The sequence below is a fragment of the Eleutherodactylus coqui genome, chromosome 3, assembly GCF_035609145.1.
Source record: "Eleutherodactylus coqui strain aEleCoq1 chromosome 3, aEleCoq1.hap1, whole genome shotgun sequence".
Taxonomy (NCBI): domain Eukaryota; kingdom Metazoa; phylum Chordata; class Amphibia; order Anura; family Eleutherodactylidae; genus Eleutherodactylus; species Eleutherodactylus coqui.
In genome coordinates this window covers 12,739,209-12,753,811 of record NC_089839.1, presented here as the reverse complement: position 1 = coordinate 12,753,811, position 14,603 = coordinate 12,739,209, and the positions used below count along the sequence as shown (strand labels likewise).

The window sequence follows — 14,603 nt, the reverse complement described above, 5'->3', positions numbered from 1 at the left end:
CACTAAGGGGTTAAGAAAAAGGACATGATGTTACAGCGAGTTTCAAACCTACTTGGGCATAATAGACCTGATGAAGAACCCTGAAGAAGAGCCCTTTGTAGGTTGGAAAGCTCGCTATGACATCATGTATTTTTGTTGGCCATTACGAGGTGTCAGACCTACAGGATTACTGAGAACAATCACATCAAATGGACACATAAAGTAAAGGTTCCTGCAGAGGACTTTGTGCAGCCGATTGCTCTTTGCCTAATAATCCTGCAGAAATCCAACAGGGTGCCACAGCCGTGGGTCATATTTGGAGATGGTGGTCAGCAGAATGCAATGTCCATCATCGTAGCGGGACTGGAGCGCTGAGATGAATGTCACAATGCACAGATCACGCGTCCAGCGTCATGCAGTAGCGGCTTCACAGTTGGTGACATTCTGCAGCGAGTACAGACAGATTTGGGTGGACAATTACTGATCCTCGAAGACTGGCTAAGGCAGGTTTGGGTTCAAGCTGTTTGTTGCAAAAACTGTTCTTCGCAACGCAGCATTGTCATAAACGCTTGCAGTGGTGCTGCAGAGCCGCCTGGCGTGATGAGCGGCACAGCGGGGTGTTCAGTGGCCGATTCCGATTCTGCCTCAGCAATGATGATCGCAGTGAGGTCCAGAGGCGACCTGGCTATCGGACTGATCATTCTGCCATTTTGTAGTGCTAAATAGCTCATCGAGGTAGAGTCATGGTTTAGGATACCATCAGTATAAACAGCCGATCACCCCTAGTATATCTCTCGCTCTCACTGATTGCTCCCCCAATGATCGCTCTCTCCCGCCGATCGCTCCCCCAATGATCACTCTCTCCCGCCGATCGATCCCTCAATGATCACTCTCTTCCACCAATCGATCCCCCAATGATCACTCTCTCCCACCAATCGCTCCCCCAATGATCACTCTCTCCCGCCGATCGCCCCCCCAATGATCACTCTCCCCCGCCGATCGCTCCCCCAATGATCACTCTCTCCCACCGATCGCTTCCCCAATGATCACTCTTTCTGCCGATCGCTCCCCCAATGATCGCTCTCTCCCACCGATCGTTCCCCCAATGATCGGTCTCTCCGACCGATCGCTCCCCCAATGATCACTCTCTTCCACTGATCGTTCCCCCAATGATCACTCTCTCCCGCCGATTGCTCCCCCAATGATCACTCTCTCCAGCCGATCACTCCCCCAATGAACGCTCACTCCCGCCGATCGCTCCCTCAATGATCGCTCTCCCCCGCCGATCGCTCCCCCAATGATCGCTCTCTCCCGCCGATCGCTCCCCAAATGATCGCTCTCTCCCACCGATCGCTCCCCCAATGATCGCTCTCTCCCGCCGATCTCTCCCTCCCGCTGATTGCTCCCCCAATGATCCCTCTCTCCCACCGATCGCTCCCCGATGATCGCTCTCTCCCGCCGATCGCTCCCCCAATGATCACTCTCTCCCGCCGATCGCTCCCTCAATGATCACTCTCTCCCGCCGATCGCTCCCCCAATGATCACTCTCTCCCGACGATCGCTCCCCCACGCTGATCGCTCCCCTAATGATCTCTCTCCCACCGATCGCTCCCCGATGATCACTCTCCTGCCGATCACTGCCCTACAGCCTTGTAATGAAGATGAACCTTGCATTATGGTCAGCACTGCCGCAGGGCAGGATACCAGCACTCCATGCATCAATGCTGCGTCCCATTAATGACTGTATTGCCCAGCACGGTGCCCCCACTACCTACTGATCATTATTGGGCCCCCGGAGCCATGAAATTGTTTAAAATTAAATCAATTCTACAGAAGTTAATTCTCCGTCGGTGCGTTGAGTTCCGCCTTGTTTCGAGCAGTCCCTCACGGTGCGGCATCTTCCCTGTGAAGCCGTGTGTTTCGCGGTTGAGAAGTAAAGACTTCATCTTCATGTAACAAATAATTACAATTCCATACAAGTTTTCTCCAAAGATCGTCCGCTGCCATCCAGCACAAAGCCGATCGTAAAAAAAAGTGCGAGCGGAACAACCACCTAATTTCATACACTCCGTGACTGGAGTCTGTCGATGGAGGCCGCGTGGGGGAACCATCTGGGAAACGTGTTGAGGGAAGAGACACGAAAGGCCAAATTTTTCAATAATCCGACAGGAGCCAAGATGAGAAGTTAGTCAAAAGGAGAGCGATCAACCGGCGGCATTCACTGAGCCTGGTTACCATGACAACAAAATACATAGGATACCGGATCTATATGATATCCCGACTATGGAATGGTGTGTGCAGTCCCTTATGCCATCGCTTTCACAGTGCGTACTTAACCCATTTAGGACCAAGCACTGTAAATTTACGGCGCTCAGTCCTGGGCTTTAAACCCGGCCGATTGTAAAAAATACGGCGCGGGTTTAAAGCCCCTGCTTCTGCAATCAAGCTGGAACACGTCGGGTTGTCAGCTGTTAGTCACAGCTGATAACCCGGAGGAGAAGGCAGGAGGGTTTAGCCCTTTCTGCCTCCTACTTTCCAGAGTACACAGCGCTCAATGAGGGCTATGTACTAAAAAAATCATTTTTTTAGCAAAAAAAACATTTAAAAAGCCAGTGGAAAAAGAAATATAAAAAAACAGCCCTATATGTCACGGGGAAAAATGCAGCAAAAACACTTTTGGCAGCTGAAGAAAAAAAAAATAGGGCAGTAAAACCGCCACATGGGTAAAATCCCTAAAAGTGTCTGGTCCTTAAGGTACAAAACAGCCTGGTCCTTAAGGGGTTAAAGGTGCCCAGAGCTCATGCTATGTAGCCTCCATGATTGCACATGCGGCTTGCTATTTGTGGCTGGTGTTGCCCTGGCAACAAGAATCCCTTAAAGGGGTATTCCCATCTGAACTTTTAAAAGGGTTGTGGCAAGTTATAGGGAATAACTTTAGGATCAGTGGGGGTCCAACTGCTGAGACCCCCGACGATCCCAAGAACCAGGGTACGGTCGCTACATTCACTTCAATGCCAGATCGTTAACTCAGTAATCCCCATCACAGCCATTGAAGTGGAAGGAATGGCGGCGCGCATGCGCAACCTCCGCTCCATTCACTCCGGGATCAACCAGGCCCCCGTTCTCGGGATCAGTGGGGGTCCCAGAAGTCAGACCACCACCGATCATAGAGTTATGCCACATCCTTTATACCTTGGCACAACCCCTTTAAGTCATGTGCGCAGGATATACCGTGAAGGTTTCTGAGGCGACATTTCTGCATCTTAAGATATACGGAAGATTTCATTTCAAGAGGAAATTGAAAAAAAGATGGAATTCTTCTATAAAGCAGTCTGGAGACGTCTTACAGCGACTTCCTCTATAACGGAATATCGATAGTATCTGCCCCCCCCCCCCCTCCCTCGTCAGTTACGTAGCGAGACGCTCGTATTCTTCTTCTTCCCCGGGCGCACACGGACTCTTATTTCCCACAATGCTTCATGTAGGTTATGGGATGTATAAATACGCCAAATATTTCCTGTTTATAAAGCCGACCCCACAGATCATCCCGCGCCCAACCCGTTAGAATACAGCAAAACCCGATAATCCGGCATCTGACAGTCCAGGATTTGTTTGTAACCTGTAATGCCTAAGAAGAATGCACGCAAAAGTAGCTACATGTGTGGGGGAGGGGTTAGGGCTCAAGAGTCGCTCCAGATTATAATATATAGTATACTGAGAATGGCGCGATCAAGGAAAAACATCCAGCGACAGGGGATCCTGCGGACGGAAACAACTCATCACTGAAAGGGGTCGGAGGAGGATGTCAGGAATCGTTCTGACCAACAGGCTGCACAGTCAGCTGAATACAACACTGGAGCTCCAACTAACGTGTCCGAACGCACAACTCGCCGTTCCTCCGCACGGATGGCTATAACAGCAGGTGACCAGTTCCAGCGCCATTGTGTGTAAGAGAAACAGAAAGACTCCAGCGGGCAAAAGAGCGCAAAACTTGTATCACTGAGCAGCGGAAAAACATCTCCTGGTCAGATGGGTCCAGATCGCTGTTGCTGATGGGAGGTCGTAATTTGGCGCAAGCAGTATGAATCGCTGACCCCTGCCTGTCAGCCGGTCAGAACATGTCAGCACCGCCATCTAATCTGCAGCAACTACAAGAACCTTCCTGTCCGCAGGGGCCGATATTCCTGCAGAATGATGTCATCACCAAATGGAATCTACACCACGATGGATTCCTAGGGCTCTGAAGGGTAAAGGAGCCCAACGCTACTAGATGAGGGTCTCTAATAAAGGGGTCATCGGTGTGTAGGGTTGAGGTCTACGACTGCGGCCCATAACATCGCTCAGCACATATATACACGCCGCTGCACACCGCTCGTCTCACACCATCGCCCCTGAAGTTTTAGGTCTCATGCCCACGGGGATTTCTGCTGCGGATTCACTATAATTGTCTTTTTTTCCCATGCGGAGATGAATTGAGATTTGAGCGCTATGAGCGCCGCACACGCGATCCGCACTACAATGGAGCATGACGGGTTTTTTTGCTCGTGAAATCCACAAATGACTTAAAATACCATCAGCGGCCATTTAATTAACCGCAGATGGTCCATGCTCTCCTATGGGATGCGGATTTCCGTTTTTTTTCACGCCCGAATTTGCTAAATATAATTTCCCCGTGGACACGAGCCCTTAATATGCACTTAAAGGGGCCATCCTGGAAGACACGTGGAGGTTCCTTACCTGTGGACATAGTGCAGCTGGTGGACCGAGTCAATAGCCATGACCATTTCAGCCAAATAGAATCGCGCCATTTCCTCCGGTAGCCGATCCTCAAACTTACTGAGCAGCGTGAGGAGGTCTCCTCCGACATAATAGTCCATAACCAGGTACTGCGAGGGAGGGAAGACAGACACATGAGAGAACACATAGTGCCGAGCAACACTGCAAATGCTTCACCTATACCATAGCGCAGCTTTTACTCCAGTCACATCCAGAGCTGCGCTCACAATTCTACTGTTACTTGCTACTGATATTCTGAAGAGGTTACATCTCGTTGCATCCCCTGCTGGTTCAGTGTCTGTACAGAACATTCTCGGCTTCTAGGAAAGATATTGGGGGGGGGGGGTATTGAAAATGGTGCAACGGAAAAGTGGCGCAGCTGTCTTCTACTACCAATCAGATCCGGGCATCTCGTGCAAACAAGAGTGGCTGCTATGAGCAAAATAAGCGCTTTAAAAAGTAGTCTGCCACAATGCAAAGCAAATTTGGAGATGTCTATTTGGGATGTGTGGAGCCCCCTGAGGTCCCGTGCCCCCCTTCTTGCCTCTGCAGTGATGTTTCATTCATTTCAATGGGATTTACGGAAATCGTGCGACCGCTCCACTATCTCCGGCCGCCCCATTGAAAATTACCAGAGTGGCGCCGTGCGTTGGCGACCATCGCTCCATAAGTCTCAACAGCGGCAGTGGTGGGCGACGCCATTCCCTTCACTTCCATGGGACTGAAGACCATTGCCAAGTCCCCGCTTGTGCCACAGTAGGGAGTCACACATGCCACCACCACTGCATTCACGAGGGGATTCGGGAAGCAATTCTGGGGATCACTAGAGCTGCATCGGTCGGACCCCCAGCGATCACAGATTGCAGATAGGGGCATGGATGTTTTTGGTGATAGCTGGATGAAAACGCCGCTGCAGCTTTGCCGGAGTCCTGGATGGCGAGCAGCCTAGTTCTACAATGATGGCAGAGGAGGCGGGCCTTCTGACTGAAAACGCGTTGGACGCAGAAATGGCGGCCATAATGACCCCCCAGCGTTCCCAAGGACAGCACGTCTCAGTGAACACTTCTCCAAACCCCCCCTCCCCCCACGGTTCTTATTATTACTGCGGTTCATCCACAAGTGTAACGCTGCGCTGTAAAGCAGATCGCATACGGATGGCGAGACGGTTCCCACTTATTAATGGAAGGAGCCGCAGCGTATAATATAACGTTTATTATTATATATGGTCTGGGAACGAGTCCTGGCCGCAGCGCTGAGTTTTCCGACATTTTTCCGTCTTTCGCGGCAGATCGCGCCGTGTTAACACTTTGGCCGCATTTCGATTTTCATTAGTTCTGTTTAAGCTGTTTTTATAGGGCTTTAAGAAGGATTTAGTGCACTTCCATCAGTATTAGGGGGGCACAGCTGTGAAATCCCACCCGAGGCCCGGACCCTCCCCGAGGCTTCATCCAGCCCCTCGCCGCCGCTTCATCTACAGGCCGAACGCTACGGAAATGACAACAATCAGGATACCATCTAGGAATTCTTAACGGAATTTCCCGTACGGACTCAACAGGTCTCACAGCTGAGGGTCTGTTACATTGTATCCAGTCTAGACTATTCTCCATCGGCTACACAACGATGACTGATACATTGTAACAAACCATCAGGGCAGGAGAGGTCTGTGCTGCTGCGTTTCGTTCACAGTGTTCTTCAGGCTGGATAGAAATGTAACGAACCCTCAGCTTTATGTAAACAAGCTTACTGCCGTTCACTGACAGGAAGCAGAGATCTTCTACAGTATATTCCTGCATTTTCATACCTCGTCTTAGCAAATCTGACATGTGGCAGAAATCTGAAGCCAACGCTTGGATCTCTGCCGCTGACAGATCTACGCGAGGATAAACCTGGCAGTCCGCCAACGGGGCAGATCCTCCGGAACCGGGCACTTTATGTTTTTGGACATTGGTTTCGTAGGACTTGTTCTCTGCAATGTTTACCCACTTCAGGGCCGCCGAGCGCATGTACACGTTCTGAGGTGTACGTGGAGCGGCTCGGTACCTTCAGACCCCGCGGTCATCAGCCGCTTCTGGTCTCTGACGGCCGCAGGTAACGCCTGGGATCAGTTAGCTTTGATCGCGGCAGTTAACCGTTTAGATGCTGCAGTCAAAGCTGGTTGCATGTCGAAACAGTCGGCAAAAGAGGCTAAACCGCTTCCCACAAGCCATCAGCACCTCTGGCAGCGCGATGGCAGGACTTGAAAGGCATCATCAAGAGTCGTAAGTTCAAGTTGCCTGTCGGGGGACTGGATTAAATGGTAAAAAAAAGGTTAAATAAAAACTCTTAACAGTTAAAAAAATATTTAAAAAGTTTTTAGAAAAAAAAAAAAAACTTTCCCCATAAAAAAAGAAAATCATTAAAAGCCCGGCATATTTGGTATCGCCGGGTAGGTAAAAGTCCGTACTACTAAAATATTACAAAATGTATTCCGCATGGTGGAGAGAAAAATAACAGAATTGGAATTTTTTTTTTTTTTGAAGTGGGATCCCGGCTCTCAAAATATTTGAATAAAAAGTGATCCGAACGACAAATATGTTACAAAAACAGAACCCATAAAAACTACTGGCGGAAAAATAAAAATTACGGCAACAGAAAGCTATTTTTGTTTAAGAAAAAGTTTTATTTACTTTTTAAAAATAGAAAAACTTTTTTAAACCATGTAAATTTGGTCTCCCCTTTAGGGCTTATTCAGATGGGCGTATATCGGTCGGGTTTTCATGCCCGGATGATATACACTGCCCCTCTCTGCAAGGGGAGGAGGCAGGATGGGCCGGGAACTAGCGCACTGAGCTCCAGCCCCCTCTCCACCGCTTGCCACTGTTTGCAATAGGAGGCGGCAGAACTTAGCTCCACCCTGTCCTACCCCTCCCATTGCAAGCAGTGTTGGAGAGGGGGCGGGAGCTCAGTGCACTAGCTCCCGGCCCATCCTGCCTCCTCCCTTTGCAGAGAGGGGCAGCGTATATCGTCCGGGTGTGAAAACCCGGCCAATATACGCCCATCTGAATAAGCCCTAACCGTACGGAGCCACAGAACAAAGTTTGTATGTAATTTTTACGGCGCTCCCCAAGAATTATGCAATTACTTTTTCTTTTTTTTTTCCTCTCAATTAAAATTTTAAAAAGTTTTTCTGTACATTATATTGTACCATAAAAAAGTACAACTCGTCCCGCAAAAACCACGCTCTTGTACGATTATGTCCATGGAAACATTAAAATGTTATGGCTTTTGGGAGGCAGGGGGGAGGAAGAAAACATGATTCTGACCTTCTTCAGTCTGTACTACACATTCCCTGCTGTGATGCATTGTGGGGCTTGTAGTTCGGACACCGAGTACTGTTCTGTAGTCCAATGTTTTTTAAAAAAGCCCTGTACAAAGTAAGGGCCATTTTACATGTCACATCTGTAGGAGCTCCGGCAGAAACAGTCGTCCCAGCGATAACGGCTCTTGTGCTCTCATCACTCAGTGAACGCACGCATTATCATTCGTTGTTCAGTTGTTGCCAGCATTCACACTGAGTGATTGTCGTGCCCCTTTCTGCAATCCAGCGACAATCTAAATGATTGAACAGATCATGGCTCATCTAGGAATGATGGCCTGGTCACTGTGAATGGAGGCCGGCAGCTGGACGCGATCTCCAGCCCGCTCCACCTCCACTCACCGAGTGATCCTTGCTTCTGTGCTTTCACTGGGACAACTGTCAGACCCCAACATTACCAAGGCTGATAAGAGTAGAGAACCAGGGTGCTGCCATAGTTCCTATAAGGTATAGCCAGCTGGTGCGATATGTTCTCTGATGAAGGGTGCCAAGTGCAGTAGAACCAGTCTAGTATAAAAAGTGCAGAAAGTGTCAACTTCGCCAAGAACTCACCAAGTAGTTGTCATCCTGGAAGGCGTAGTGCAGGGTAGTGATCCACTGGGAGTCACCGTACACCAAGACGTCCCTCTCCTCCCGGAAACAGGCTGTCTGGGGGGCAGAAAGAGACAGAGACTCATTCACGGAAATCACGACGACACTGCAACCTTGTATGGAACCAAATCCCCATCCACATCAATATCTAAATGCCCCCCGGCCCGAAAAGTCTCAGCTTAACGCGGAATGCGAATGCTAATTTCGGCGCCGCGCATTGGAAGAAACAACTCTGCCTGGAAGAATCGTCAGTTTACACCGACACGGACGGAAACAATCACAAGCAGACGCTCTGTTTTCCTAGAATTTGACTTTTCCGACAAGAGAGGTTTTGTGGAGCGGCGAGCGCTGCCAGAACACTTGCGTACCGAGCGCTAGAGGGAAAAGTACAGGAGCGCGAGGAATTTCTGCAGGAACTCTTAACCTCTCTGCTGAGAGCAGCTACATTTCAACAAGGTTTTTCTTGGCAAACTCGTCCGTAACGGGACAGGCGGAGCGCAGGGGATTGTATGCTGAAGAAATAAAAGGTTTATTTTACCTTGAAATTCGTGTTGTAAAAACGGCCAAAATAAATGTGTTATGGCCAGAAATACTGTACTGTGAAGTGAGGGGGGGGGGGGGGGGGGACCAGAAAGTGCAAGCAAACAGGAGCGTGATGCAAGGACCTTGTTCTCTGCGCAAAAGTAGCTACCAGATTATCTGCTCTGTCAGGAGGCTGCAGGTTGGGCAGCAAGAGGGTTAATTAGACAACAAAGCAAAAGTGCAGTATATGGTGCAAGTATTGTGAAAAGCAAGAACAAAATAAGATTCAGCTAAAGGAATAAATGTTATTGTTGCATCTCATCATTCACAGGATTCAGTACCGATGTCATATCTACTTGATGTATGGACTGAGTTTACTCCAATTCTCAAATTACACTCTGCCAAGTAATGCTAACTAAACCAGCTGTCCAATGTGCAAACATAACACCACCCCTATGTACAATGATATAACTACTATAATACTGCTCCTATGTACAAGAATATAACTATTATAATACTGTCCCCTATGTACAAGAATATAACTACTATAATACTGCCCCCGATGTACAAGAATATAACTACTATAATACTGCCCCCTATGTACAAGAATATAACTACTATAATACTGCCCACGATGTACAAGAATATAACTACTATAATACTGCCCCCTATGTACAAGAATATAACTAGTATAATACTGCTCCTATGTACAAGAATATAACTACTATAATACTGTCCCCTATGTACAAGAATATAACTACTATAATACTGCCCCCGATGTACAAGAATATAACTACTATAATACTGCCCCCTATGTACAAGAATATAACTACTATAATACTGCCCACGATGTACAAGAATATAACTACTATAATACTGCTCCTATGTTCAAGAATATAACTACTATAATACTGCCCCCTATGTACAAGAATATAACTACTATAACACTGCCTCCATGTACAAGAAAATAACTACTATAATACTGCCCCCTATGTACAAGAATATAACTACTATAATACTGCCCCCTATGTACAAGAATATAACTACTATAATACTGCTCCCTATGTACAAGAATATAACTACTATAATACTGCCCCCTATGTACAAGAATATAACTACTATAATACTGCCCCCTATGTACAAGAATATAACTACTATAATACTGCCCCCTATGTACAAGAATATAACTACTATAATACTGCTCCTATATACAAGAATATAACTACTATAATACTGCCCCCTATGTACAAGAATATAACTACTATAATACTGCCTCCTATGTACAAGAATATAACTACTATAATACTGAACCCTAAGTACAAGAATATAACTAATATGATACTGCCCCCTATGTACAAGAATATAACTACTATAATACTGCTCCTATATACAAGAATATAACTACTATAATACTGCCCCCTATGTACAAGAATATAACTACTATAATACTGCCTCCTATGTACAAGAATATAACTACTATAATACTGAACCCTAAGTACAAGAATATAACTAATATGATACTGCCCCCTATGTACAAGAATATAACTACTATAATACTGCCCCCGATGTACAAGAATATAACTAGTATAATACTGCTCCTATGTACAAGAGTATAACTACTATAATACTGCCCCTATGTACAAGAATATAACTACTATTATACTGCTCCTATGTACAAGAATATAACTACTATAATACTGTCCCCTATGTACAAGAGTATAACTACTATAATACTGTCCCTTTGTACAAGAATATAACTACTATAATACTGCCCCCTATGTACAAGAATATAACTACTATAATACTGCTCCCTATGTACAAGAATATAACTACTATAATACTGCTCCCTATGTACAAGAATATAACTACTATAATACTGCCCCTATGTACAAGAATATAACTACTATAATACTGCCTCCTATGTACAAGAATATAACTACTATAATGCTGCCCCCTATGTACAGGAATATAACTACTATAATACTGCCCCCTATGTACAAGAATATAACTACTATAATACTGCTCCTATGTACAAGAATATAACTACTATAATACTGCTCCTATGTACAAGAATATAACTACTATAATACTGCCCCCTATGTACAAGAACATAACTACTATAATACTGCCCCCTATGTACAAGAATATAACTACTATAATACTGCCCCCTATGTACAAAAATATAACTACTATAATACTGCCCCCTATGTACAAGGATATAACTACTATAATACTACCTCCTATGTACAAGAATATAACTACTATAATACTACTCCTATGTACAAGAATATAACTACTATAATACTGCCCCCTATGTACAAGAATATAACTACTATAATACTGTCCCCTATGTACAAGAATATAACTACTATAATACTGCTCCCTATGTACAAGAATATAACTACTATAATACTGCTCCCTATGTACAAGAATATAACTACTATAATACTGCCCCTATGTACAAGAATATAACTACTATAATACTGCCTCCTATGTACAAGAATATAACTACTATAATGCTGCCCCCTATGTACAGGAATATAACTACTATAATACTGCCCCCTATGTACAAGAATATAACTACTATAATACTGCTCCTATGTACAAGAATATAACTACTATAATACTGCTCCTATGTACAAGAATATAACTACTATAATACTGCCCCCTATGTACAAGAACATAACTACTATAATACTGCCCCCTATGTACAAGAATATAACTACTATAATACTGCCCCCTATGTACAAAAATATAACTACTATAATACTGCCCCCTATGTACAAGGATATAACTACTATAATACTACCTCCTATGTACAAGAATATAACTACTATAATACTGCCCCCTATGTACAAGAATATAACTACTATAATACTGTCCCCTATGTACAAGAATATAACTACTATAATACTGCCCCCTATGTACAAGAATATAACTACTATAATACTGCCCCCTATGTACAAGAATATAACTACTATAATACTGCTCCTATGTACAAGAATATAACTACTATAATACTGCCCTCCTATGTACAAGAATATAACTACTATAATACTGCCCCCTATGTACAAGAATATAACTGCTATAATCCTCCCCTATGTAGCAGTCAGTTCATCCCGCTACTTTCTGTTACAGCACGCAGTCAGTGGTTTCCCAGACCTACAGTATCTGCTGTGGATGCTGGAGGAGTTACACTTACGGGTTGGACATATATATATGGAGGTCGTAGGGTTTTGCCGTCGTGTTCCCGGGTTGTAATATAAAACAGTCCTGCTAATAATCGGAGCAGCAGTAATCTACATGCAGATGTAACCATCATTACCATGACTAGCGCATCGTGACAGCTCGCTTTACAGCACTGTCGTACATTGATCGTAACCCATTGATCGCCGGGTTAACGGTTTCCACATCTGTAGACATTTCTGCGGATGCAAGAACAATGACAATACAGATCGCAGAACTCCAATAATCCATCATGAAGCTGAACCCTTTCCAGACTACTGGAGCTCTTCCAATAATGGACCCTATTATCAGGGTATTCCAGAGATGGCGGCCGCAGACGTGGCGGTATGTGATAATCGATACTTCATTTTACGTTGAAACATATATTTTCCTATCTTTAGCCTCCACAATCCCTGATCTACAAGGAGCCTAGAGGTCCACTCATCATCACTAGTCTAGTTTCGGAATACAATTTCGGAACTGTAGTAAAGACTGACACAGACACAGAAAAGGTACAGAGAAGAAGTTTAAAAGTAAGTAAATCATTCTCAGGGTTCCTTCAGATTGACTTTTGCAGCATCCGTTTCATGTACCGACATTGGACGTGTATGACCGCAGTCAAAGTCTGAACATCATACACGCACAGCATTGCTGGAGTTTGGGTCCGCAGACCCACGGTCAGGCTATGAGACACTTCTGATGACCGTATGTGAAAGGACGGTGCAAAAGTCAGTTTGGACAGGTCCTAAAAACTCCCAAATTCATGAATGGAATACGAGAAGTTCAGTAAAGACTGACACAAGATGATAGGAAGTAATAGAGAAGTAGAAGGTACATATGTAACCCTATATGACAGGAAGGACATCTACTACCAGGAAACCTGCATGTACCCCCTACACATGGCCTATGGTCAGCTACACCTATAGCAAGGAAGGGGTACTGCATGGGAGCAGAGCGGGAAGTACGGACCCCAACGGCCAAGACCTTCTCATCTCAGGAAGACGTCTTGGATACAGACTTTCTTCACTCTGTTTGCTGCCATGGAGAATCCTAATATTTTGCCCTGGGAAGATTTCGACTGAGAGAAAAGAACGCTTTCCTGGCGGCGCGGACCGCTGCTCCCCGAGGTCTACTTAAAAATAACCGTCTTAAGACACCTGCAGCCGCAATACAGTCGAGGAACTACAAATCTAAGCAGACAATGTGTCTTCCACAACAACGAACAATTAGCTGTGTTTATCCTCATCTTCCAGGAATTCCAATGGAATGCTAAAACTACAGTAAGGACTGACACCTATACAGGCAAAGAGAAAGAAGAGGGAGATGCAGAGCTCTTCAGTGACGAGGAGTAATAGAGTGGATGGGACATAAATCTGTGTTCATCCTGGTCCTCCTGGTTCATGAAGAATATACTCTTTGTGAAAAGTAAATCCCGCCCCCAGAAGGAGTTGTCGTTGTGCTGCAGACCCCGTCCTGCGGTTCCATCTCAGGCAGATCTGTGGATGGGAGTTGTGGTGATTAGATGGACGGTCTTGTCACCTGAAGCCCTAAAAGTGGTTCCCCCCTTGGCCTATAAGAGGCTCTCGGAGGCTCCTTGTGTGCAGTGACCTCTTCTTCTGCTTGTAGAGCTTGTTGGCCACTAGACGCCTCTACGACGCAGAGAAGAGGTTTCACCCCGTTACCAGAGGGGGGCGCATTATTGGGATGTGATAAGCTGCATGGTCGTATCCATGAATTGTACCCCACCGGGCATTCTGACAAGACTGCTAGGGAGTGTTGGGACCAGTGGATGGGGGCACACAAGGTGACCGGGCTCAGGATGCCCCCTACAGACCACCAGTAGAGAGGAGCGTCTGATCGTCAGAGAAGCATCAGCAGCTCCAACTGTTCTGTTGTCCGCCATCCAGAGACAGGGGGCGCCATCGTTACACCCAGGTGTCTTGTCGGACCATTTCCAGGCCTGTATGCTTCCATGCCCACCGGTATCACATTTTGTATCCAAGCTAGAGGCGGTACAACAGGGTACTAAAGCCTCTATGCCCGCCCGTATCACATCTTGTATCCAAGCTAGAGGCGGTATAACAGGGTACTAGAGCCTCCATGCCTGCCCGCATCACATCTTGTATCCAAGCTAGAGGCGGTACAACAGGGTACT

At 45.9% G+C, this 14,603-nt stretch overlaps 1 protein-coding gene across 6 annotated transcripts in view; it reads right to left on the bottom strand.

Moving 5' to 3' along the window:
- The window catches only part of CDC42BPA (CDC42 binding protein kinase alpha), a 183,641-nt gene that overhangs the window by 103,398 nt on the left and 65,640 nt on the right, over positions 1 to 14,603 (bottom strand). For all 6 annotated transcript variants that reach the window (XR_010791138.1, XM_066595127.1, XM_066595129.1 and 3 more), the window contains exons 4-5: positions 8,663 to 8,758; positions 4,717 to 4,865 (exon numbers count right to left, since the gene is read on the bottom strand). Coding sequence is in view for 5 of the 6 variants with exons in the window: in XM_066595127.1 (XP_066451224.1) it covers positions 4,717 to 4,865; positions 8,663 to 8,758 (245 nt within the window). In the remaining variant the exon portion in view is untranslated. The remainder of the gene's footprint in view (positions 1 to 4,716; positions 4,866 to 8,662; positions 8,759 to 14,603) is intronic.